This window comes from Myotis daubentonii, chromosome 3, assembly GCF_963259705.1.
Source record: "Myotis daubentonii chromosome 3, mMyoDau2.1, whole genome shotgun sequence".
Classification (NCBI taxonomy): Eukaryota; Metazoa; Chordata; class Mammalia; order Chiroptera; family Vespertilionidae; genus Myotis; species Myotis daubentonii.
In genome coordinates this window covers 219,693,881-219,718,183 of record NC_081842.1, presented here as the reverse complement: position 1 = coordinate 219,718,183, position 24,303 = coordinate 219,693,881, and the positions used below count along the sequence as shown (strand labels likewise).

Sequence of the window (24,303 nt, the reverse complement as noted above, 5' to 3'; positions counted from 1 at the left end):
GCACATCTGCCCGGCCCCTGCCCCTGCCCATGGGGAGAGCTGTTCTCATAAAAATACGTCCACTGTTTCCCCGACCGAAGTTTCCACCCAGCCCATGAATAGGGTCATTATGCACCGTGGACAGGCACTGAGGCTCGCTTCCGCTCCCACGGTCCCCTCCCTGGCCCTGGGGGAGGGGAGGCAGAGCCGGGCCACCCCGGTGAGTGGGTCGAGGGGAGGGGAGCCCCAGACGCAGGGCACCCTCGCCACCATGGGGAATGTTCAGAGGGGCAGGAGGGTGGCAGACAGGTGGCAGGGCGAAGGTTGTCTGGACAAAGTGGGGGCTGGGTGGCGAGGCCAGCATACTGCCCACCACACCCCCTCAAGGGGCAGCCAGGAGAGGACCATGTGGGGGGTGGGGTGCCCCCCCACAGGTTGTGCCTGGGAAGATGCTGCATCCTGACTGTGAGGCAGAAGGTAGTCGTCGGCTGGGACAGATCCAGAGGGGCCATCGCTGTGCAGGGCCACATGGCTCTCGGGGCAGGCTGACTGACCACAGGACAATGAATGGCCCAGCCCTGTCCATGGGCAGAGGGTGGGCGGGCGGGCAGCTCCCCTGAATCTGGTGCATCCAGGGCCCCTGAGGCAGGACCTGAGCGGCTGCCGGGACTGTTCGTCATCCCTCAGCCGTGGGAATCAGCTCGCTCACCTCCTCTCCCTGCACCTCTTTCCTTCTGGGGAGGCTGGGGGTTCCCCTCTGCACAGGGAGAGGCACCTCCATGTGGAGAGGAAATGGGCTCCGAGAGGCTGAGTAATTCGGGAAAGATCACAGTGTCACGGTCATGATTCGCACCCACACCCCATGAGTCCAGGGCCAGCCCTGCCCCCAGCACGACTTCCCTCTCCCGGGCGTCACCGGTAGCATCCATCGCCTTCCAAAGCCATGAAGCCGGTGACCCCCCCCCTCCCCAGAGCCAGGGGCCCCAGCACGGCCTGGCAGGCCTCAGCACTGATTTGGGGTGGGGTGCCAGGGACCCAGAGCCTGCCCTGGGGAGGAGGAAGCATAGGGCCTGAGCTGACCCCTCAAACCTGGGCCCAGGCTGCAGTTCTGGTCATCTGGGACGGTGAGGCCTCTGGGTCGTCCTGGGGTTGTGTTGGGTGCCCCAGTGGGAGCACAGATGGTGGGTCCCCCTGGGGGTGGGGCATTGGGTTGTCCTACCTGCAGCACCCCATCTGGCCCCACACGTCCACGCTTGGGCCGAGGATTTCAGCCTCAGAGACGGTGTCATTTGGGCCATGAATGTGGTGTGTGTTGTTAGCATGTGGTGTGTGGTCTTAGCATGTGTGTGGCCGTGACGTAGCATGTCCCCTTCATGGGTAATAGGGCAGGCATGTCAGTGCACATGGTGTGTAGTCTCAGTGTATGGGGTATGGCCTTAGCGCCTGGTGTGGCATCGCAGTGGGTGGTGTGGTCAGTGGTGGCCTCAGTGTCCGATGGGGAGGCTGAGCCGGGTGCCTTGGGACACCAAGCGCCATCTCCACACCCAGGCCCCCCGTGGTCCCGTAAGTAGGGCCCGTCCCCGTGGCTGGCTGGCTGGCCCTGGGGGACACCTGGATTCTGGTTACAGAGGCCCCTGCCCAGCAGCCCTTAGCCACAAACACCTGTGCTCAGACCTGGCCGAGTGAGCCGGGCCGGCCTGGCAGGAGGAGAAAGCAGGGAGTTGAGGGGCCGGGACACCCACGGTCCGCAGAAGCAGGAAGAGCAGGTGTCTCGCCTCGGGGGGATCTGACCTTAAGGACCAAGAGGTCTGCGCAGGGGGTGCAGATCTGGCATCCACGCGGGTCCCACGCCAACGCAGGCCTCTCCCCTCCCGCCAGAAACCTGAACCTCCTCATTCCCAGCTGGGGTCAGGGTCCCAGGCACTCACCCAGGGGAGGGACCCCATCTCTGTCCCCGAAGGCTTCCCCTTCCGTGTCCAGAACAGGCAGGGCTGCCCCCGGCAGCTGGCCCCTCCCCAGCACCTCGCCCCATGCAGCCTGTTATAAATAGGAGGCAGCCCAGCCAGTGTTGGGCCACATCCCTGTCACCTGCAGGAGCTGCCGCGGTCCGGCCACCTACCCCGGGAGAATGGAGGCACCTGCACAGGTACCTGATGTGGGGCCCTCGGGCAGCGTGTCCTGGGGTCTCCCCAGCCTGAAGTGGAGGGGGGTGTCCCACGTGTGACCCTGAACCCACACGCATGGACACGCACACGCACACACACACACACACACACACACAGGGCGAGGGCAGGAGAGCCATGGAGCCCCCACTGACTGTGGGCTTGGTGTGTGTGTGGAGCGTGTTTGTACACATTCGTGTACATGTGTGACCGGGGAGCCCCCTGCTCCTACTGTGTCTGAGGTGTCTCGGAACTCGTGCCCATGTTTGCCCAGTGCATCTGGGGCCCCGTCTCAATCCCCAGAGCTCCCCTCTGCCCCGGGAGCCCCGGGGGGGTGGGGGGTGGGAGTGGGCGGGGCTGCAGGGAGGAGGGAGACAACATGGGTGCTGGAGTCAGAAGCCCCTTCCGGAGTCCTCTGCCTCACCTGCAACCCACGGCTGAGGGCTCAGCGTGATCGTGGGGAGGGAGACACAGGTGTGGGCAGAGCTCTGTGCCGTGTGGCTCCCACCAGCAGGACCCCGGGGTGGCACGTGCTCCTGGTGGCGAGGCAAGTAGGGGGCCCACACACCGAAGGCCACAGGAGGGGGAGGCCCACCCACCCCACCCCAGCTGGCTTGCTGGGACACGCATGTTCTCAGAGCACATGGGAGCAGCCCGCTCGGCATACCTGGCAGCCGTGTGCTGGCTGAGCCCCAGCAGCCGCTTCCCTCGGCTCAGCCCCCTCCCCAGGCAACCCCAGCCGGTTGGTGGAAGGGCCCAGAGCCCAGACGCCTGCACCCAGTCACCGGAGGCCCAATGATTCAGACCCGATGGGGACAGTGCGGAAAGTCCGCTGGAGGCCTGCGCCGTGACTCAGTGTGCCTAGGGCAGCAGGTCTGGCCCGCTCGGGCCCTGCGTCTGTGCACTGGCGTGTGGGTCTGGGGACGCGGACCTCCGGGCAGGACTGGGGCCAGGCAGGCCGTGGCTCTACTCCCTGGGCCTCGGGTCACGACCACTGGCTGGCCCCTGCCCACTTTTCCTGAAGCCCAAGGCCCGGCTGGGTGGACCATGCCCCGCCCTCGGCCCACAACCCTGAGCGGCACTCAGGCCTGACCCTTGGCCCAGACACGGCCGACCTGCCTGGCTCCGTCATCCTAGCGCAACGCGGATGTGGGGAGTTGGGGGAGGCCATCGAGGCCCAGAGTCAAGCCTTCCCAGGTCCCCCCGATATTGGGCTCCTGGCCCACGGACAGGACACAGTCTCTCCTCTGAGCAGATCACCTGGCCTCCTCCTGCCCACAGGCCCTGCCCCACCTGGGGGAAGGCAGGCAGACCCCCGTGCCCTGCTCTCTCTGCCCCCACCGCCCAGCTCGGCTCTGCCCTGATAAGACACGCCTGGGGAGGCGGGGTGGGGCCGTGCCAGGCGTTGTGGGCATGGCTGCGGGTCAGTCCCAGCGTGGACAAGCCTCAGATGGGGCCTCTTTCGAGCTTCAGCAGGGGGGGCCCCTGCCCCTGGTGGCCGAGGGACACATCTGTCCTGGGAGGTCCCAGGGACAGAGACTGGAAGCCCACCTGGCCGGGGTGGAGAGGCCTGGGTGGGGGTCCGGCTGGGTCAGGCCCCGCTGAGGCCCGCTTCTCGGACGCAGGCTGGCGCAGTGGCCCAGGCAGCTGGTGTGGGGCCCAGGACCTGCAAGTGCCCCCAGGCCCCGCCACCGCCCCCCATGGAGGAGGGGCCCCGGGAGCCGCTGGTGGAGCTGCCCGGCTCCTTCAGGGAGCTGTTCACCTTCTTCTGCGCCAACACCACGGTGCACGGCACCATCCGCCTCATCTGCTCCAGCCAGAACCGCCTCAAGACGGCGTCCTGGGGGCTGCTGTTCCTGGGGGCCCTGGGCGCGCTCTACTGGCAGTTCGGGCTCCTCTTCGAGCAGTACTGGCGCTACCCCGTCATCATGACCGTGTCCATGCACTCCGAGGGGAAGCTCTTCCCGTCCGTCACTCTGTGCGACATGAACCCGCACCGGTGAGGCCCGGGGGGTGCGCTGGGGGCCGGGGCCAGGGTTCCTGCATCGCCCTAGGTATGCCTCGGTTATTATTTTTTTAATATTTTTTAAATTTTTTGTTAATCCTCACCCAAGGATATTTTTCTATTGAGTTTTAGAGAAGGAGGGAGAGACAGAGAAATACCGATGTGAGAGAAACACATGGATTGCTTGCCTCCTGCACGTGCCCTGACCAGGGCCTGGGCTGGGGAGGAGCCTGCAACTAAGGTACGTGCCTTTGACCAGAATCGAACCCAGGACCCTTTGCTCTGCAGTCTAACGCTCTATTCACTGAGCCACACTGGCTAGAGCTTAATTTTTTTTTATTGATTTCAGAGAGGAAGGGAGAGGGAGAGAGGGAGAGAAACATCAATGATGAGAGTCATCTATCGGCTGCCTCCTGCACGCCCCATACTGGGGATTCAGCCCACAACCGGGGCGTGTGCCCTGACAGGGAATCGAACCTGGGACCTCTTGGTTCCTGGGTTGACGCTCAACCACTGAGCCACACTGGCCAGGCGGGTGCCTGGGTTGCTGATGACTCCACCTCGCCCACCCTGTGTGCAGCCAGGACCTCTGAGACCTGCCGCAGGGGTGGGTCTTAAAAAGGAGAAGGAAGAAACAGGCGCAGCTTGGTGTGATCCGTGCCACCTGGCAGGCACCTGGGGCCGGGCAGCCAGGGAGCATGAGGGGAGCTGGGAGGGGTCTCTAGTCTGGGCATCCCAACATGGGAAGGGGCTGCTGTCTGGCCCCACCGGCGCCCTGGGACTCATGTGGGGGGCCTGGGGGTGACCGACCCGGCTCGCCCCTCTCTCAGGCCCAGCCCGGTGCGCAGACACCTGCAGGCCCTGGACGCGTTTGCCCAGGAGAACATCTACGCCCTCTATCGGTTCAACCTCAGCACGAGCGGGGCCATCCCCCCCGTGGAGGACCCGGGCCCGGCCCCCGCCTTCCAGCTGGACCGCAGGGTCCGCCTGGAGCGGCTGAGCGGCCCGGGCAGCCAGAACAAAGTGGGCTTCCGGCTGGTGAGTGTCCCTGGCGGGCGCAGGGGTGGGGATAGCAGGGCCGGGGAGAGTCTGTGCTGAGCCGACACCCCCACCCCCCCACCCCCAGTGTAACAGCACCGGCGGCGACTGCTTCTACCGCGCCTACTCGTCGGGCGTGACGGCCGTGCGCGCCTGGTACCGCTTCCACTACGTGGACATCCTGGCTCTGCTGCCCCCGAGCCCCGAGGACAGCCACCAGAGCCACGGCGGCCACTTCGTCTTCTCCTGCCGCTACAACGGCCAGGACTGCCAGGCCCAGTGAGTGGGCGGGGCGGTGGCCGTCCTCCAGGCCCCACCCAGCGGGCAGGGGTGCCACCCGTGGGCCCCGCCAGCGGCAAACAGCTCTGGAGGGAGATAAGGCAGGCCTGGCCCCGTGGGCCCCAGGGGATGGGTGGCGGGGGAAGGCGTGTGCCATCTGAGTGTGGCCCTGGTTCCAGGCACTTCCGGGCATTCCACCACCCCACCTACGGCAGCTGCTATACCGTCAATGGCATGTGGACTGCGCAGCGCCCGGGCATCACCCACGGTGAGTGCCGGCCCGGGGCGGGGGTGGGGGGGCGGCAGGGTGCCCCCCGGCCTGGCCTCACCCCGGCCTCCCTCCCGCAGGGATCAGCCTAATCCTCAGGGCTGAGCAGCAGGACGACCTCCCGCTGCTGTCCACCGAGGCGGGCATCAAGGTCATGGTCCACACGCGGGACCACACGCCCTTCCTGGAGCACCGCGGCTTCAGCATCCGGCCCGGGACGGAGACCACCATCGGCATCCGGGAGGTGTGTGTGTGGGGGGGGGGGGCAGGCAGAGGAGGGCCAGCCTCCGGCGTCCCTGCCCAGCCCTGGGGTCCAAGGGCGGGCGGGTGGAACTGAACCCCTCCCCGCAGGACGAGGTGCACCGGCTCGGGAGCCCCTACAGCCACTGCACGGACAGCGGGGAGGGCGTGGACGTCCGGCTGCTGTACAACACCACCTACACCAGGCAGGTACGTCCGGGCTCGGGGTGGGAAAGGGCCCGGGGAAGGGGGCGGCCGGTAAGAGGGAGGTGAACCGGGCCGCGGCAGGCCCTCGGGGAGGGATGGCTGCTCCCCGCCCCCGCCCCCTCGGGACTCCAGCCCCGGTGCCCTGCTGCCCCCCAGGCCTGCCTGGTCTCCTGCTTCCAGCAACTGATGGTGAACACCTGCTCCTGCGGCTACTACTTCTACCCCCTGCCGGCGGGGGCCGAGTACTGCAGCTCCGCGCGGCACCCGGCCTGGGGTGAGCCCGCCCCGCCCACATCCCTGAAGCCCCGCCCATAGCCCGCCCACAGCCCCATAGCCCGCCCACAGCCCCATAGCCCCGCCCACAGCCCCATAGCCCGCCCACAGCTCCATAGCCCCGCCCACAGCCCCATAGCCCGCCCACAGCCCCATAGCCCCGCCCACGGCCCCATAGCCCCGCCCACAGCCCTGCAGCCCCGCCCCGCTCACCTGCGCTGGGCCGCACACCTCCGCGCACCCCTGGGTCTCCCCTAACGGATTCCCCTGTGACCCCGCCCCCCAGGCCACTGCTTCTACCGCCTCTACAGGAAACTGGAGACCCACCGGCTTCCCTGCTCCTCTCGATGCCCCCGGCCCTGCAGGTGAGCGGGGCGTGCTGGGGTCAGGGGTCACGGCCTGGGCACCACAGAGCGGGTGACGTGACGGGTCTGTCTTTCCTAGGCAGTCTTCCTACAAGCTGTCAGCGGGGAGCTCCAGCTGGCCTTCCACCAAGTCGGGGGTGAGCCCCGGAGGGCGGGTGGGGTGAGGGCTGGACAAGCAGGCTGGACCCGCCTCCGCCCCGGGGGTCCCTGCCCTCCCACCGGCCTGCAGTGCCTCGGGGGCTGGGAGGAGCAGCGGTCACAGGGAGCCTTCTGTGCAGGACTGGATCCTGGCCGTGCTGGGTGAGCGTAGCCCCGGGAGCCCTGGCCGGAGCCCTGGCTGGAGCCCGAGACCCAGGTGGGTGCCCTCCTCCTCCTCCGGAGGTCATGTCCTGGCCCTCCTCCTGCCAACCTCACCCCTCGGTGCCCCGAGGTCCAGGGCCCAGCCCCTCCCATCTCTGCCCCCCCAGGAGCAACGTGGCCAAGGTGAACATCTTCTACCAGGAGCTCAACTACCGCACGGTGGACGAGACGCCCGTCTACTCGGTGAGCCGGCGGGTCCGAGGGTGGGGGAGGGGCGGCAGCCGGCCAGACACGGGGTGCCGAGCGGCATGGCCCCACACAGGAGCGCGGGGGCGGAGGCGCCTGTGCACGCTCACGTCCGTGATGCCACAGGTGCCGCAGCTGCTGTCGGCCATGGGCAGTCTCTGGAGCCTGTGGTTCGGCTCCTCCGTCCTGTCCGTCCTGGAGCTGCTGGAGCTGCTGATCGACGCCGTGGCCCTGGCCGTGCTGCTGGGCTGCCACCGGCTCCGGCGCGTGCTGGGGTCCCGGCCGCGGGCGGCCCACACCAAGCCAGAGACCAACCAGGTGCCCGGTGACTGCGGGCATGACGCCACACGCCCAGGGGCCCAGCCGGCGATGCTTCCCGGGGCGCTGGCCAGAGTCTCAGCGGAAGAGTTAGGTCAAGTGTGGGTCCCCCAAGACTCCTGACACCTGAACCAGCCGGAGCGGAGTCTGATCCTGGGGGCTGTGGCTCAGTGGGCTCTCCTGGCTTCCCAGGGGGGCCTGCCCAGCACCACAGGGGCCCCCTGGCGGCCAAGCAAAGCCTCGGGCCCAGGAAGCAGCAGCATGGAGCCCAAGGGCTGGCTGGCTGGCTGGCTGGCTGGCAGGTACGAGGGCGCCCAGCACATCAGGGCCTCTCACTGGCGCAGCCACCTGCCCCATGGAGGCCTCGCGGTTCTCAAGAAGCCCAGGGCAGGGAGGAGGAGTGTCCCCACCGCTCTGATTCCTATGTTCCAGGCGGGACTGAGCACCTGTGCATGTGTGTGCGCGCGCACACCCATACATGTGTGTGTGCATGCATGCATGTGTTTGCCTTCATGTAAATGTACATGTAGGGGGTGCCTCCACATGGGAGCGTGTCTGTGTTTGAATTACATGTTTGCCTGTGTCAGCATGTCTTCCCACACCTCAGCTCGCGGCAGGTGGGAGGGAGGGCAGGGCCAGGCCGAGGCCTCGGTGAGGCTGGGCTGCTTTGTAATAAAACTGGCAATTCCACCTGGTGCTACAACACGCGAGGCCTCCCCGTCACCTTCCGGGGTGAGCTGACCCCTCGGACTGCACCTCCACACGCCTGGAGCCACACTTCGTGGGCTGGGGGACAGGAAGACTGAGAACGGGGCCACCTTCAGGGCTAGGGCTTGCCCAGGGGACAAGACCCGGCCCAGACCATCCCTGCCAGGTGGCATCCACCCTCACTCCTACCAGGAGCCACAGTCCAGGCCAGAGAAGAGCAGAGGGGCCCGGGATGGGAGCTGGGTGTCAGGAGTCAGTTTTCATCAGAGAAGACCCCCATCAAGCCCCTGGGTTCTGCTTATGGCGACTTTGTGGGGCTCTGGTCCTACCCTACTCAGCCACCCCTCCGCGAAGGCAGGGGACCCAGAGACCCCCCTCCCCGGCTGAGACAGCAGACTGAGGCAGGTGAGCCACTGACGGCAGCGGGTGCAAGCGGCATTTATTACTGAGTGATCTGGAGTGGGCGGTCCCAGCAGCCTGAGGCCCAGGCGAGAGGCACTGACAGGCAGTGGGTGGGGCAGAGCTCAAGCAGGAAGAGAGGAAGGAGTTAATTCTGCTCTTTAGGGTCACAGCCTGCAGGTGAGGGTCTGGGGGGGCCCGGTCAGTGCCCACCTGGCCACCCATGGAGCCTTCTGGGCAGCCTTTGCATAGAGACCAACGGGCTGGCCTTGGCCCAATCCAGGACCCAAGTTGGGGAGAGGCCCAGCGCCACCCCAGGGCTCCAGGAACGGGGACACAGAAGGCAGTGTGGGCCCTGGGGAGTGAGCGGAGGGACCTGGGACCCCTCAGAGGGCCTTGCCCAGGCGGCAAGCTGGCGAGTGGGGGGCAGAGCTGCAGGGGCCTCCCCCCGGCAGACAGAGCTGGGTCAAGGTGTCCTCCCGAGTCCAGAGAAAGAGGCGAGACAAGTGAGAACACGGGCTGCAGAGAGCCCCTCCGCCCACGGGAAGCGTCAGATGCAGGGGGCAAAGTGCCAACGTCCTTTATGCACCTGCTCTGGGCCCAGGACTTTGGAGGAGGCAGGGCCGGTCGGGCTGCCCGGCATGAGGCTCGCGTGGCCAGCCACACGGCCTCGGGACGCCTGCGTCCAGCCAGGGCTGAGACCCCCCCGCCACACACCCCCAGCACCCGAGAAGCCCAGCTGGGACGCTGGGGTCGCTAAGTGAGGTACACGGGTTGATTCCCTGGATGGGCTGCCCCTTCTGCCCTGGCACGGGGCTGATGGCCAGCCACCAGCCTCAGGGGGGCCTGGTGCAGGGGCTCCGGGGGTGTAGGGGGGACCCAACTAGCAGGTCAGTGTCTGGGGCAATAAAGGGGGGCACACGGTGACACAGGCCTCTGGACAGAGGGACACAGGTGCCCTGGCCCCGGGTCAGAGGGACACAAAAGGACATGGGCCCTGGGCACCGGAGCCTTGAGAGTGGTTTGCGACAGGAGCAGCCCAGGCCCCGAGGGAGTCACCTGAGGACACAGGGTCAGCACCTCTGGGGAGACGTGGGGCTTCAGGAGACGCGGGGCTAGGGTCCCTGCCCTGCCCGTCGGAGGAGGACAGAGCAGGCTGCGGGGCCCGGACGCTCCGGAAATGGGCCAGGGGGCCGGTCTCACCGCTCCCAGGCCCGCCCGCCCTAGCTCTCCTCCAGGTGGAGGCTGATGAACTCCTGGATGCACCTGCGGTACTGGAGCTCCGTGGGGCTGCTGCCCGCCAGGGGGCCGGGCTGGCCCGGCGGCGCCTCCGCCTCCCGCATCTCCTCTGCCATGCGCGCCAGACGCAGCCTGAGGGCAGCGCACAGTGAGTGTGACTGGTGCCCCCGGCGCCCCGCCCCCTCCCCCAGGCGGCCAATCCCCTCTAAGACACCAAACCCCGCCTCACTGCGCCCCGCCCCCTCTAAGGCGTCCAAACCCCGCCCCACGGCGCCCCGCCCTCTCCCCAGGCGCCCATCCCCTCTAAGACACCAAGCCCCGCCCCTCTAAGACACCAAGCCCCGCCCTCGCTCACAGGGTGACGATGTCCGCGTTGGCCTCCTGGATGGCGATGCTCAGCGGGTCCTGCTGCTCGTGGTCCAGGGCGTGTTGGTCGGCGCCCCGCTTCAAGAACAGGCAGACCTGGCTGCGGGGCAGAGGAGATGAGCTGGGGTGCACCCAGGCCACACGCCCCCCCTACCCCCCATCCACCCCTACCTCCCACCACCCACCCCCGGCCAGGGGAACAGGACGTGCACCTGCGACTCACCCGGTGCGGCCCAGGAGCGTGGCGTGGTGCAGGGGCGCCCGGCCCCGGCTGTCTCTTTGGTTCACGTCCGCCCCGTTTTGCAGGAGGAATTCGCAGACGATCAAGGAGCCCTAGGGAGCGGGGAAGGCCATGCTCAGCCCAGGGGATGGTTGCTAGGAGGGTCCCGGGCACCCCTGCCGGACCGGGCACCCCCACCAGACCGAGGACCGAGCCCGGTCTCCAACAGGGGCCTGGGTACAAGCCACCAAAGGGGTAGAAGCTTGAAGAGGCCAACAGGTTGGCGCGCACCTGTGTCCGGCGCCAGCCCAGCCCTGCTCACCCCCAGCACGGCCTGCACCAGTGGCGTCTTGCCCTCGTCCTCCGTGTCGGCCCAGTTGACCTCAGCCCCGTGGGCCAGCGCCGCGGCCAGCGCGGGAAGATCACGAGTGCGAGCCGCGCGGTGCGCCAGGAGCCCCGGGTGCAGCTCGCGCACATCCGCCAGCCCCCAGGCCTCCGCCTCTCCATCCGCCTCGCCGCTGGAGTCCTCGGACTCTGCGCCTTCTGCCAGGAGAGGGGTGCGGTCAGGGGCGGTGACTAGGCCCCAAGTGGGCGAGGGGGAGGGGGAGGGCTGGGGAGGCATGGCACCCACCCTCCTCAGCGACACTGTCCACCACGGAGCCCACGCCGAAGGCCAGGACGTCGGAGCTGCCATCGGAGCTCCCCCCTAAGCCACTGTCGCTGCTCAGACCTGCGGGATCCGTGGGCAGAGGGGGTCCTGAGTATCCCTGACTCCTCCCCAGACCCCAACCACCCTCCAGGGGGTGCCCGGGGGGGCAGGGGGCGTCCTGCTAGGATGGGAGGAAAGGGGACAAAACAAGCCACGGGCAGGCCCACGCTCACCCGCCCTCAGGCAGGTCAGCCCGGCAGGATGGGGGCCCGTGTGAGGATGTGGGTGCTCAGCCCTCAGCCCCAGGCTCAGGGATGGTGAGGCAGCGCCCCCTGCTGCCCGCGGTCACCCTGCCAATTCTTGGCCGAGGGCCCTGCCTTCTGCCCACACTGCCCCGAAGCCTCCACGCGTGCCAGGAGGTGCTGACCACCCGTTAGCAGGCAGCCCTCAGGGGAGAACTCGAGGTACGGCAGTTGCCCCCCAACCCCAAGAGGGGTGAGAAAGATGTGTGTCCCGAGTTTTCCAGGCCCCCAGCACACAGGTGCACACAGACACGCACAGAATACACCTGTGTGCTCACCCTGACATACACCTACTCCTGTGTGCACATGCGCACACACACACACACACACATCACTCAGGGGTCATGACCTTCGTCTCCAAGTCGATGCCCTAGTTGCCCCCAGCCCCTCAAGGTACTATCCCAGCCTTAGGCCTGCTTGACCCCGTTCTCCCCACTCCAGACCAGCCTCCCACGACACCACCTCCAAGCCCTGTCCCTCCTAACAATCCCCCAGCAAATGGCCACGTGTCCACCCTCCCGGGGAGCCCTGCCTGGTGTTGCCCTGCGGCCTGGCCAGGGGAGGGTGGGCAGCGGGGGCCGGGGGAGGGCGGGCAGCGGGGCCTGGGGAGGGCGGGCAGCGGGGCCGGGGGAGGGCGGCAGCGGGGCTGGGGTGCTTGTAGCACTTACTGCGTGGACCAGCCGCAGCAGCCCCTGCATCAAAATAGGAGAAGAGGGAGTCCAGCTCATCGGGGCAGAAGAGGGAGTCCCGCCGGAACCTGCGCTCCAGGGCGCCTACGCAGGGGGAGGCCAGGCGGTCACACTGGTCCCGTCTCCTGCCCGCCCGCCCGGGCCTCCCTGGGGTCTGGCCTGGACCCCGCTGCAGCCCTCCCCCAGCCCCACGCCCGTCCAGGTGAGCCGGAAGCCCGCCCACCTGAGGACAGAGCCACCACGGAGGGCAGGACGGGCTCCATCCGGACCTGGCGGCGGGCGGTGGGGGGGCGGGGCGAGCCGTGGTGGCCGGGGCACTTCAGGGCCCGCCAGCGCCGGGGGGCCTCCCGGGCGGGTGTGGGGGCCGGCTTCCGCAGAAACTTCTTCTCCACGTACTTGTCCCTGATCCAAGCCTCCTTGTCCTGCCTGGACCGAGGTGGACATGAGGCCTCGCTCAGGGCTGGGGCTTGCCGCCCCCTCTGCGCTGCTCCCACCTCACCTGGGGCTGCTGGCTGTGGGCTTCCTGCTGCCTGGCCCCTCACACTGGGCCTCGTAGATCTGGTTCACAGTGCTGTTTCCCAGCTCACACATCAGCTGGCGGGAGACAGGGCGTGTGGGCCTCAGCCCCGGCCTGCAGACACCCCCAGCCTGCAGACACCCCCAGACCTCAGCCCCAGACCTCAGCCCCAGGCTGCAGACACCCCCAGCCTGCAGACACCCCCAGGCCTCAGCCCCAGGCCTCAGCCCCAGGCTGCAGGTACCCCCAGGCCTCAGCCCCAGCCCACAGACACCCCCAGACCTTAGCCCCAGCCTGCAGACACCCCCAGGCCTCAGCCCCAGGCTGCAGACACCCCCAGGCCTCAGCCCCAGCCTGCAGACACCCCCAGGCCTCAGACCCAGCCCACAGACACCCCCAGCCTGCAGACACCCCCAGGCCTCAGCCCTGGCTTGCAGACACCCCCAGATCTCAGCACCAGGCTGCAGACACCCCCAGGCCTCAGCCCCAGCCTGCAGACACCCCCAGCCTGCAGACACCCCCAGGCCTCAGCCCTGGCTTGCAGACACTCCCAGGCCTCAGCCCCAGCCCAGAGACACCCCCAGACCTCAGCACCAGGCTGCAGACACCCCCAGGCCTCAGCCCCAGCCTGCAGACACCCCCAGGCCTCAGCCCCAGGCCTCAGCCCCGGCTCACAGACACCGTGGCTTGCAGAACCAGCCCCTGCACCCCACGCCGGCGGCTGGTGGCCTGCGATGGGCCCACACACACCTTCAGCAGCTCAGGCTCCCATGAGTCCAGCGTCAGGGACCGCACCTTGGAGCAGTGGACACCCAGGCTCCTAGACAGTGGGGAGGCAGGGGGGAGTCAGGGGCGGCTCGGCCTGGCACCCCTGCCCGGCCGCCCACGGGCCCACCTGTGGATGCCTGAGCACTCGATGCAGAGCAGCACACCCAGGTTGATGCTGGCCCAGCGGGGGTCCGCCTGGCCGCAGTCGCCGCACTGGCCGTTGCCAGCCACGCCCTGCATGCGCTGCAGCACGCTCTCGCCCTTGGCGCCGCGCTCCCGGGAGTCCGTGGCCGAGTCGATGCTGCTGGTGGAGGGGGACGCCGTGCGGTCCAGCCTCTAGGGACAGGTGAGGGGCCACGCAGCCCCTTCGGAGCTCCAGCCTTGGCTCCCCCAGCGGCCCCACCTCCTCCCCAGCCGGAGGCCCCAGCACTGGCTTGGACCCTGAAGCCAAGCCCATGCACACACGCGTGCAGGCACACTCACGTGCACATGCCCACACACACACACGCACGCGGGCACTGCCCACACACGCACACGCACGCGGGCACTGCCCACACACGCACACGCACGCGGGCACTGCCCACACACGCACACGCACGCGGGCACTGCCCACACACGCACACGCACGCGGGCACTGCCCACACACGCACAGGCACGCGGGCACTGCCCACACACGCACAGGCACGCGGGCACTGCCCACACACGCACACGCACGCGGGCACTGCCCACACACGCACACGCACGCGGGCACTGCCCACACACGCTGGCACGCCGCCCGCAGGGCCCGCACCTCGCTGTAGCAGCTGTCCGGGCTCTCCCGGTAGGCGGAGGCGATGCTGGCTTGCACGGCCTGGACCCAGGCCTGCCGCAGCTTCTCGGAGTCCGCCTGCAGCATGCAGCTCCTGGGGAGCGAGGACGTCAGGCCCGGCAGACAGGCCCCCCCTCCGCCCCCGCCCGCCCGCTGGGCGTACGCACTTGGTGGGTGACACGACCTCGAAGCAGAACCTCCGCTCGATGTCCTCGCACGGCTTCACGGAGCACAGGCGGAGGTCGTCCACCACCACGGTCAGCACGTCCTGCGGGCAGAGCACGGGCCCTCGAGCTCCGCCCTGACCCCCCCCCCATGTGGCTCTGCCCGCCTCACAGGCCGGCCGAGACCCACGTGCTCTCTGTCCCCTGCCCACTCGGGCCGCGATGCCCACGGCTGTCCCCGGCCCACTCCGGACCCAGGCGGGGAGGGGCCTGCACTCACCTTCAGCTTCTTCTGGTAGACCAGCTGGCTGTTCTGGATGGAGAACCAGCGCCTGGGCAGGGGGACAAGCCAGGAGGGGTCAGGCGGGCCGACCTCACGTCCGCCCCAGTGCCCTGCCCCCAAGAAGGACCCCCTCACCGGTTCCATGTCTTGAAGGCGTTGCTGGCCCTCTTGAAGAGGTAGCCCTCCATCACCACCCCGCTAGGCGCGTCCACGTCAAACTCCGCTTTGGGCTCATCGTAGGAGAAGTCCTGGGGGTGGGAGCCGGGCCCCCATGAAGGCCCACCCCGGACCTGAGCACGGCCCTGCCCCAAATCTCCTGGGGGCAGGAGTCACTCATCCCCGCGGGGCTCGAGCCCGGAGCCCAGGCCCTGCCCCCACCCAGCCCCAAAGAACAGCAGGCTGTGCGAGGAGGAAGGAAGCTGCCCCCCACCCCGCGTCCCCATTCACGCTGCCAGCTGGGCCCGCTCCCAGCGACAGAGCTCCATTCACCAGGCCGGGGAGACACTGAGTGTGTCCTGTGTGTGGCGGTGGGAGCAGAGGGCCAGCCACCTGCTGCCCTGGCTGAGTGGGGGCAGGGAGGGACAGCTGCTGCCACTCCCACGGGGGACGCTCCCGCTCAGCCCGTGTCCTCGCTGGTGCCAGCCGCGGGGGTATGGGTGCGTGCAATGCCCACAGGTGCCTGGGAGGTGTCCTTGGTGCTGAAGTGCCTCGGCAAGGGAGGGCAGAGGCCCCACCCACGTGGCCCTCTCCGTCCCCCCCCCTCCCAGGGCGAACGCCCACTCACCTGCAGCAGTGTCTGGGCAGAGCAGAAGGGGGTGGGAGGAGAGAGAGAGAGAATGCCGGTGAGTGCCAGGCCCCCACCTGCCAGGCTCTCAGTGATTCTGAAATGGCAGCTCTGCCTGCAGCCCACTCCGCCCTGGGCAGTGTGGGGGCAGCGGTCTGGCAGGTGACCAAAGAGGCCCCAGTAGGAGCTGGCGCCTGAGGCCCCAGAGGCAACCCCTGGCCTTGAAGGAAGAGGGGCATTCCCTGGCCTCTGCCCACCCCTGCCCTGGCCACCCTCCCCCACTGCTCCATCAGGCTGAGGCCCTAAGGATGGGGATCCCAGCAGAGTGGCAGGCCTGGGGGAAGGGATGGAGCGTGTGTCTGTGCCAGGGGCCTCCCAGGTCAGCGGGACGGGGTGCCCCTCGCACCCCCAATCCCCGGTGCAGGGCGGTGGGGGCCTCACCCGCTGCTGGATGGCAGCGTGCCTGTGCTCCATCTCCCGCTTCTCCACGGCCGAGTCGATCACCAGCTGGTCCAGCTACGGGAAGGGCCATCAGGGAGGGAAGGGACCCCTCTCCCTGAGACCCTGGCAGGGTCCCTCCCCTCCCCCGCCCCAGGCTCACCTCGGCTGCCAGCTTCTTCATGTAGGGGTCCAGCTGGTGCAGCAGGCTGTAGCCCTGCTGGAAGAAGCTGTACTGGGCGTGCATGAAGGACAGCATCTGCAGGTGGGAGGCGCAGGTGAGGCCCCCCCAACCCCACCCGGCACACCTGCTGCCCAGGCCCGAGCTCCAGGGCAGCGCCCCCGCCCACCCCGCGCCAGGCACTCACAGAGTCCAAGATCTCAAACTTCTTCTTGGCCTGGAGGACATTGATCTGCGGGGGAGGGGTGGACCGGGAAAGGGTGTCGGGTCCGAGGCAGCCCACGGCCTGCACCTTGCCACCGAGTCCACGCGTGCTGCTTGTGGTTCCCTGAGACCCCCAGCTCGTCTTCATATCCCTGCCCTTGGCCAACCCCATCCTCCCACGGTCCGGGACCCTTCCCAGGCCAGGATGGTGGGTCCCTCCCACGGGCTAAGTCCGGAACTCCCACCCCTGCTCCGCCCTCAGCAAGGTCTCCCCGGCCGCCACCTGCAGCCGCAGCCGCGGGCTCGTCCCAGCCCTGCCCACCGCTGGGGCTGCCCCCCACCTGGTCCCTTCCCAAGACCTGACATCAGCTTTCTGGAGCCAGAGGCACCTCTCCTGACGTCAGCTCCGTCCGTCCTTCCGTCCGTCCGTCTGCAGGACCACCTCCCACCCCACGCCAGGACCCGACCCCTCCGTGCCCAGCGGCTGACCTGGAGCACGTAGTCGAGCGCCAGGTGGCGGAAGCACTTGCGGGTGAGGGTCAGGGCACCGGTGGCCTCCTCCACCTCGTGGGGCCGGTGCCTGGGGGCCTGGGCGTTCCTCACCAGGGACAGCTCCAGGTCCTCCCGCACTTTGTCAAACTGCTTCTTGGTCTCCTTGAACTTCCGCACGTCCCTGGGGGGGGGGGGGGGGCAGGTCGGGGGCTCCCAGGAGGGGCGGACATGGGGTCTCCCCCTTCCTGAAATGCCCTCCCCGTGCTCCCCGCCCCACTCTGTGCTCCTGGGCAGGGCCTCCCCTCCTTGCCTCCCTGCCTGCCCCGCCCTGCAGCCATCGAACTGGGTGCCCCCTCATCGCCCTCCCTGCCTCCCCCTTCTCCCCCCTCCTCTCCTCCTCGAGGCCCCCTTCCCTGACCCAGGGCCCACCCCTGCCCTTCACCACCTCAATCCTAAGGTCAGTGCAACCTGGGGTGACCCCAGCTTCAACCAGACTCCAGGCTCAGGCCCCCAACTTCAATGTGACATCACTTGGGGGCCCCATAGGCACCCCAACTGCACCCCAACTGCACACACAGGTGCTGAGCCCAGACCCCCACCAACCCTCACCTCCTCCCACCACCACCCTGACTCCTCCCACAGTCATGCCCTCACCCCTTGCCCGAGGCCCTCACCTTACCCTCCAGTCCTGACCCCTCCAAGCCTTTCTTTGCCCACCCTGAGCCCCCACCCAGAGCCTGAGGCCTGGGGCCAAGGCCCCTCCCAGACAGACCCCGGGACCCCCCAGATCCAGCACAGAAATCACCATGGGCCCCTCCCGGGCTCAGAGAGGCTAGGCCCCCCCCTTGGGGTCCGGGGGCCTCGAGCCACTCACTCTTTGATGAAGTTGTGGAGCTGTTGCCGCACGGATCTCTGGGCCTGGTCAAACAGGATCTGGGGGGGTCACGGGACGGGGGGTGTTAGTGGTCTGTCCCCACATGACCCCAGGGGCCAGGCCCCCATCCCTCTCAGGTGAGAACAGGGAAAGTCCCGCCCAGCCCAGCCTGGGCCCCAGCCCATCGTCCCCACGGAGCCGGCCTCACAGGGTCAGGGGAGCGGGGGCGGCCCCAGGCCTGGGTCGGCGCCCAGAGGCGACAGCTGTGACCACCTGCCCACATCCCCTCCTGGCTTTCGGCCAGACCAGAGGCCAGAGCTGTCCCAGAGGGGCCCCTCCTCTGCCCCACCCACAGGGCACCCTCCTCTGACACCCCCACCTCCGACCCTGAGACCCCCCCTCGGGGAGGACCAGCCCTGAGGTAGGAAGGATGGGGTCTGAGCCTGAGCTCCCAAGGACTGGCCTGGGGGCGGGGGCGGGTGGTGTGGGGAGCTGGGGGCTCTCGAGCACTTAGGGCAGAGATGGCGAACCTGTGACACGGTGTCAGAGGTGACACGCGAACTCATTTTTTTTGGTTGATATTTCTTTGTTAAATGGCATTTAAATATATAAAATAAGTATCAAAAATATAAATCTTTGTTTTACTATGGTTGCAAATATCAAAAAATGTCTCTATGTGACACGGCCCCAGAGTGAAGTTAGGGTTTTTCAAAATGCTGGCACGTCGAGCTCAGAAGGTTCGCCGTCACTGACTTAGGGGATCCAGAATCAGGCCTGTCCACGCGGGGGCCTGTCTGCAAGCAGACAGACAGACAGACAGACAGGGCAGGACGTGCTGTCCTGAGCTGGTTTATTTCTGAACTTCCCCTGGGGGGCGGGGCCCTTGTTTAGTCTGGGGCTCCGGTTGCCAGGCCACTGTCCAGCCACCCATGTGTGCCTCCGGCCTGTTCCGTGAGGCCGTGCTGGTGGCCCCGAGGGCTGGAGGTCATCCAGACCCGACCGGGAGCAGTGAGGCCAGAGTCACCAGGGGCCGGGGGGGCAGCCTGGGAGGTGCTTTCGCTGCACGCACGGCTGGAGAGCTGCCTGGTGAGGGCCCTGGGTGACCCTCCACAGCGTCTCCCACCCTGAGAGCCCGCTGCCCACAGACCTGGGCTGTGTGGCCCCCCCCACCCCACCCCCGTCTGACCCTCACCTGGGACACGAGAGCCTCGCGGCGTCTCCCACCCACAGACGGAGGAGCGCGGCGAGGGCTCTCCCAGAGCTGGCCCCGCCCGCCGGCAGCCTAGCCCCTCGGACAGGCCCTGGCACGGGCCCTCATACCCCCCCCGCCCCCCGCAGGCTCACCAGCTGGTAGTTGACCATCTCCTGCAGGCTGTCTCCAAACCGCTGCAGACACTCCTGGGGGGCAGGGGGGACCCTCACTCAGATGGCACAGCCATGCCGCCCGCACAGATGCCCACGCGCTCCCAGGGCCTGGGGCCCCTCCAGGGGCTGCCTGCCCCTCACAGAGGTCAGAGGTCAGGGGGCCTCACCGAGATGACGGTGTCTCCCTGGCATTGCTGAGACAGGTCGCGCACCCCACTCACGAAGAGCCTGTTGGTGGTGACGTAGGCCTTGCCGGCCTCGATCATGCCACTGCACAGCTTGACCAGCTGCGGACAGGATGGGGGGCAGCGGAATGCAGCTCAGGGCCCGGCAGTGCCCAGAACACAGCTGCCCAAGGCTGGGGGGACCCCCGCTGCCCGCACTCCATCCTCAGCCCACTGGGCGCTGGGTCAGCCTAGTGCCACCCGGGCCCGGGCTCCAGAGCGGGAGGTCGGAGCAAGATGGGAAGCCGGAGCAGAGAACCCAGGGCGGGTGGGCACGTGGGCCTGGCCAAGGGTCAGCGGGAGCAGCCACCGAGGGGGCTCAGGAGTGTGCCCCTCCCTGCTCCCCCTAGTCCCCCGGGGCCCCCAACCTGGTCACTTAGAGCCACAGCCTCCCAGCGGCTGTCTCTGGCCCTGAAGATTCACTAGAGCAGTGGTTCTCAACCTTCCTGAAGCCGAGACCCTTTAACACAGCTCCTCATGCTGTGGTGACCCCGATGTCATTGTTACAGACTGAACATAATGAAAGCACAGCGATTAATCACAAAAACAATATGTAATTACATATGTGTTTTCCGATGGTCTTAGGCGACCCCTGTGAAAGGGTCGTTCGACCGCCAAAGGGGTCGCGACCCACAGGTTGAGAACCGCTGCACTAAGGGGACCGCACCAGGGCCCACCCCCACCTGACGGGAGACCCAGAGGCGCACACGTGTGTGCAGCGTGTGCACCGGGGACGGGCATGGCAGGTACAGCTGTGGTGAGGGGACACAGCCACGTCTCGTGCACGCACACGGGCCGCACGCCCCGCACGCACACGTGCGTGCACACACACCAGTGGCCGGGCTGGGGGCGGGGGCGGCACTGGAGCCCCCGCCCCCAGCCCTCACCTTGTCCAGTTTGGCCTCGATCTCGACCACATCTGTCTCCACCTCGTCGATAGTCGCCCTGCAATGGGAAGAGGTCGGCCAGGGGTCAGCCTGCAGCCAGCTGCCCTGACCCCGTGTCAGGCAGGCTGGACCTTCACCTCCCCATGCCCCTCCCCGCAGGGCTGCTGCCCAGGGCTGCTTGCTCCTGTCGGCTGCCCCGCGGCCCCACGGCCCTCAGACAGGCCAGGAAACGGAAGCTGGGAGAGGCCGCCGCCTGGCAGGAGGAGGCAGGACAGGGACCCAGATCCCGCTGACTCCAGGGGGGCCCAGAGCCACACAACCCCAGGCAGAAAGAGGCCCTGTCCCATGTGACCCCCCTCTGGGGTCGGGCTGCTGCGGCCCCGGGTAGAGAGGTCAGACGCGTCTGAGGACAGAGGAGGGGCCGGAACCCCAGTGCAGGTGCACACGCAGGGCGGGGCTGGGGCAGCCAGCCACCCCTGCCCAGCCCAGACTCCAGCTGGGCTCCCCCAGCCTGGGGGCCCCTGCAGCTCGCTGGTCTCAGCCAGAACCTCTCTCTGGCTCCCTCAGACGCCCCAACCTCCGAACAAGAAAGAATGGTACCATCTGCCAGGAGAGGGGTGGGTCAGGTCCCGTCCCCCCCCCGCCCCGCCCCCCGCCCCGCCCCCCCCAGGGCCGCCTGACAATGAGCCCTCTCGGGAGGGGCGAGGGGAGGGGAGAGTTAACACATGACATCACCGAGGAGCCAAGGACAGGAGAATCCCCGGAAGGCAGAGGCAGATGGATCAGGCACGTGACCGCCCCCCCAATGCTCCGGGAACAGGAAATAGGGAGATCGGGCCAGTATCCTGGTGCCCCCCACCCCCTCAGCTGGCGAGCTGGGCCCATCTGGCCTCCTGGGGTGAGGGACAAGGGAATGGGGCTCAGGCCAGGGCGGGGTCAGGCAGAGGGGAGGCGGCAGGGGGAGGGGCGTGCTCCAGGATTTCCCAGGTTTGCTGGGGGCAGGACCTGGTCCCTCAGGTGGGGTACGGCTCAGAATGACCTCCAGGAGGAGCTGGGGGGGGCGGGGCAGGGACCTCGTAAGGTGCCCACCTGCCACCTGGCAGGACACGGCTCCTCTCTGAGCAGCCCGTCCCTTCCCGGGGGGCTCAGGGGAAGACATCCCGGAGCAGAGGGGTCGGAGGGGGTGACTACTGTCCCGGCCCCGGCCCCCCAGGTGCCCGCAGCCCCCCCAGGACTGCCCGCCCCAACGGCCCGAGTGTGGCCTGAGGTGTGTGGCCCAGGAACCCTGACCTCTGCTGTGGCCTCTCGCGTCCCCTCACAGTCCCTCCTGAGGCAGGGAAGGCCCACCCACCCCAGGAGGATGCTGCAGGGGGAGCCCCAGCACCCCAAGGGCCCTGGCAGCTGCACAGAGAGCTGCCACCCGGGGCCTGGGCACCTGGTCCCTGAGCGCAGCAAGGGAGGCGCTGCACCCGGAGCCTGGGCCAGCCCGGCTCCCCAGCCCTTAGGACCTCTCCTGCCCTCCTTCCAAAACGTCCTCAGCAGCTTGGAGGATGGGGAGGAGGGAGAGGCGGGTGGTTCCCCCACCAAAGCCATGACTCAGTGCCTGACGCCCCACCCAAGGGAGGGGGCACCAAGTACAAGGGGTGGGCGGAGGCCGGGCCTGTCTGGGTGAGTCTGGTCCCCCGAACCACGTGCATGAGGCTGTGGGGCTCCCCCAGGCCAAGAGCACACAGGCCGGCCCCCCTCCCAGGGCTGGGGTCACATGGCCCCACATCACTGACCACATCCTCCTGGCCGGCCGACCCTGACTGCCTCCTCCAGGCCCACCTCCAGGAAGCCCAGGTGACATCCTCAGCCGCAGCTGAGCAGATGGGGGGCCTCAGGGCGGCCTCACGCCCCCACTCATCTCAGCCCAGCCCGAAACCAGAGTGAGGCTTCTGTGGCCCAGGGTCCCAGGGAACCCACTGAGCCCCCACCAGGCCGGGCCGGGCACTTCCACGGGCAGCCCCTCCCTGCCGGGAAGCACAGCGACGCCACCGCACCCACTGCGGGAGCCACAGGCAGAACAGGCTGGTGTGGGAGGCCAGGCCCAGAGGTGACTGGGTGCTGGGGCCCGGGCCTGACCCGGCAGGTGGGCCAGGACTCCTCCACGCAGGCGGCTCCGCGGGCGGGGCCAGGACCCAGCCAGCTGAGGCCCCGTGCACCTCCCTCCACCGCTGGTCCCGGAGGGCAGGGGGCAGAGGTGGGGCAGAATCACGTGTGCATGGTGCATGGACCCCTTGCTCACACCCCTCCCTCCGCCCAGGGCTTGGGACCAGGCCCCTCATCCCAGCCTCCCTGGGGAGGCGGATGTGCAAGAGGCTGCTGCTGGGGGCTGCACGCCCACACGGGCCCCTTGTTGGCACCCCCCGGGACCCGGCACGCACACTACACGTGACCAGGCGCTCTGTGCACAGGGGCACAGTAGACAGCTCCTGGACCACCCCAGGTGCCTGTGTGCGGTGGCACAGTGCACACGCGGACACACGTGCAGACGCGTGTCCCGGGGCTGGGACTCACATGAACAAACTAACATGCGTGTTTAGGGGCAACACTCGCAGCAGCATGAAAAACACACAGCACACGCCCACGTCCACGCCAAGAAGCCACAGGTGACACGCGTGCCCGCGCCCAGGGCTGGTGTGCACACATGGGCCCAGCAGGCCAGCGCAGGGGTTCGGCTCACCCCCACGTTCACAACCCGGCCCTGGCGCCCCAAGGCAGAGGGCAGACGCGTGTGCACCTGGCACATGGGGTGCGTGTGCTGCACACGGGTGCGCACGCCTGCTCTCCCAGGAAGCACGGAAGACACGCACCCTGGACGGGCCACAGCCCAGAGCCTCGGACCCAGGCTGCTCAGCCCCGCCCCCGCCCCCACCCGGCCCTGAGGTCACCCCTGTCAAGCAGCCCCGGCCCCACGTGGCTCCGGCTGACTGTCCCCCACGCGCAGCGCTGGGCACGGGGACCCGGACAGAAGGCAGGACAGGCGGGCCCCGCTCACCCCGACAACCCGGCCGGAGCGGGGCCGCAGGGCCAGGGAGGTCCCGACCCCGTGCGGGTGGCCGGCACGACGGCGCCCGCACAAAGCCGGGTGGACACTCCGTGGGGAGGCGGCCCCGCCCCACGCGCGCCCCTCGGTGCGAGGTGACCCGCAAAGGGGCATCTTTTGTTCCGTCTGCTCGTCCCGGGCGCTGCGGGCTTTGTCCGAGGCGGGTCCTGCCGCTCCCGTCCCCGGCTCGCGCGCCGGACACAAAGGGGGCGCCGCCGCCACCCGCCCGCGCCCCTCCCCCGGCCGCCCCGCTGTCCCGAGGGGGCGGCCCCCCGGCGGCCACCCAGGGCGCGCCCGCGGGCGCACCTGAAGCGCGGCGAGTCCTTGATGCACTCCTCGAACTCCACCGTCATGGCTGCGGCGCGGCGCTCACTGGCTCCAGGACCGCGGCGCCCCGAGCGGCATCCTCGGCGGCCCGGCCCGCTCGTCCGCCCGCCCGCGCCGCGCTCCGCGCCCGCCCGCCCCGGAATGAGGCCGCCGCGCCGCCGCCCCGCCCCGCCTGTCACCGCCGGGGAGCGTCGCCAAAGTCCGCAGCGCGCGGGCGCCGCCCGCTGTCACCGCCGGGGAGCGTCGCCAAACGCCCTGCCCTCCCTACGGCCGCGGGCGCGCGCGGCTCCGCCTGCCCCGACGATCCACACCCTTGTCCCGGGCCGCTCCCGGTCGGGAGGGAAGCGGGCTTAACAGCAGCGGGGCGTCCGAGCCGACGCCGGACCGCCAGGCGCGGGCACGCCCTCTCCAGCCATCCGGCGGTTGAGCAATTAGGGGCGTTTGCAAAACCCGCTGGGCGGGACCTCGGCGGAAGCACACGCCCCGCGAGGGTGGGCAGCGAGCAGTGGGTGGGCAGCGAGCAGTGGGTGGGCAGCGGACAGCGGGCGGGCAGGTGGGCGTCGAGGTGCGCGCAAGCGGGGGCGTGCAGGTCGGCGCGCGGTTCGAGAGAGAGGCATCCGAGGCAGCAGCCCGAAGCGGGCCCCCGC

The 24,303-nt window shown here is 68.6% G+C and overlaps 2 protein-coding genes across 4 annotated transcripts; one reads left to right on the top strand and one right to left on the bottom strand.

Annotated features, from left to right (window-relative positions):
- Positions 1 to 1,987: 1,987 nt before the first annotated feature.
- On the top strand, positions 1,988 to 8,375 carry SCNN1D (sodium channel epithelial 1 subunit delta). Of its 2 annotated transcripts, XM_059691600.1 has the most exons (13): positions 1,988 to 2,125; positions 3,767 to 4,140; positions 4,977 to 5,184; positions 5,273 to 5,463; positions 5,643 to 5,731; positions 5,812 to 5,975; positions 6,083 to 6,181; positions 6,335 to 6,452; positions 6,738 to 6,816; positions 6,896 to 6,953; positions 7,095 to 7,171; positions 7,284 to 7,359; positions 7,489 to 8,375. In XM_059691600.1, the coding sequence occupies exons 1-13, from the start codon at positions 2,108 to 2,110 to the stop codon at positions 7,801 to 7,803; spliced, it is 1,866 nt and encodes a 621-aa protein (XP_059547583.1). In that variant the 5' UTR covers positions 1,988 to 2,107; the 3' UTR covers positions 7,804 to 8,375. The 2 variants fall into 2 exon arrangements, with proteins under 2 accessions (XP_059547583.1, XP_059547584.1); XM_059691601.1 differs by lacking the exon at positions 3,767 to 4,140 and having other exon boundaries at positions 1,995 to 2,125.
- Positions 8,376 to 8,802: 427 nt separating this feature from the next.
- ACAP3 (ArfGAP with coiled-coil, ankyrin repeat and PH domains 3) lies at positions 8,803 to 24,268 on the bottom strand. 2 transcript variants are annotated; one of them, XM_059691607.1, is made up of 24 exons: positions 23,636 to 24,268; positions 20,242 to 20,299; positions 19,298 to 19,417; positions 19,110 to 19,163; positions 17,766 to 17,824; positions 16,889 to 17,072; positions 16,383 to 16,427; positions 16,178 to 16,273; positions 16,018 to 16,092; positions 15,577 to 15,588; positions 14,928 to 15,040; positions 14,790 to 14,841; positions 14,513 to 14,613; positions 14,328 to 14,439; positions 13,665 to 13,873; positions 13,520 to 13,589; positions 12,752 to 12,846; positions 12,476 to 12,678; positions 12,232 to 12,336; positions 11,244 to 11,351; positions 10,935 to 11,155; positions 10,616 to 10,725; positions 10,382 to 10,492; positions 8,803 to 10,158 (listed from the first exon to the last, which is right to left on the bottom strand). In XM_059691607.1, the coding sequence occupies exons 1-24, from the start codon at positions 23,680 to 23,682 to the stop codon at positions 10,011 to 10,013; spliced, it is 2,508 nt and encodes an 835-aa protein (XP_059547590.1). In that variant the 5' UTR covers positions 23,683 to 24,268; the 3' UTR covers positions 8,803 to 10,010. The 2 variants fall into 2 exon arrangements, with proteins under 2 accessions (XP_059547590.1, XP_059547591.1); XM_059691608.1 differs by having other exon boundaries at positions 11,244 to 11,342; positions 23,636 to 24,266.
- Positions 24,269 to 24,303: the final 35 nt, after the last annotated feature.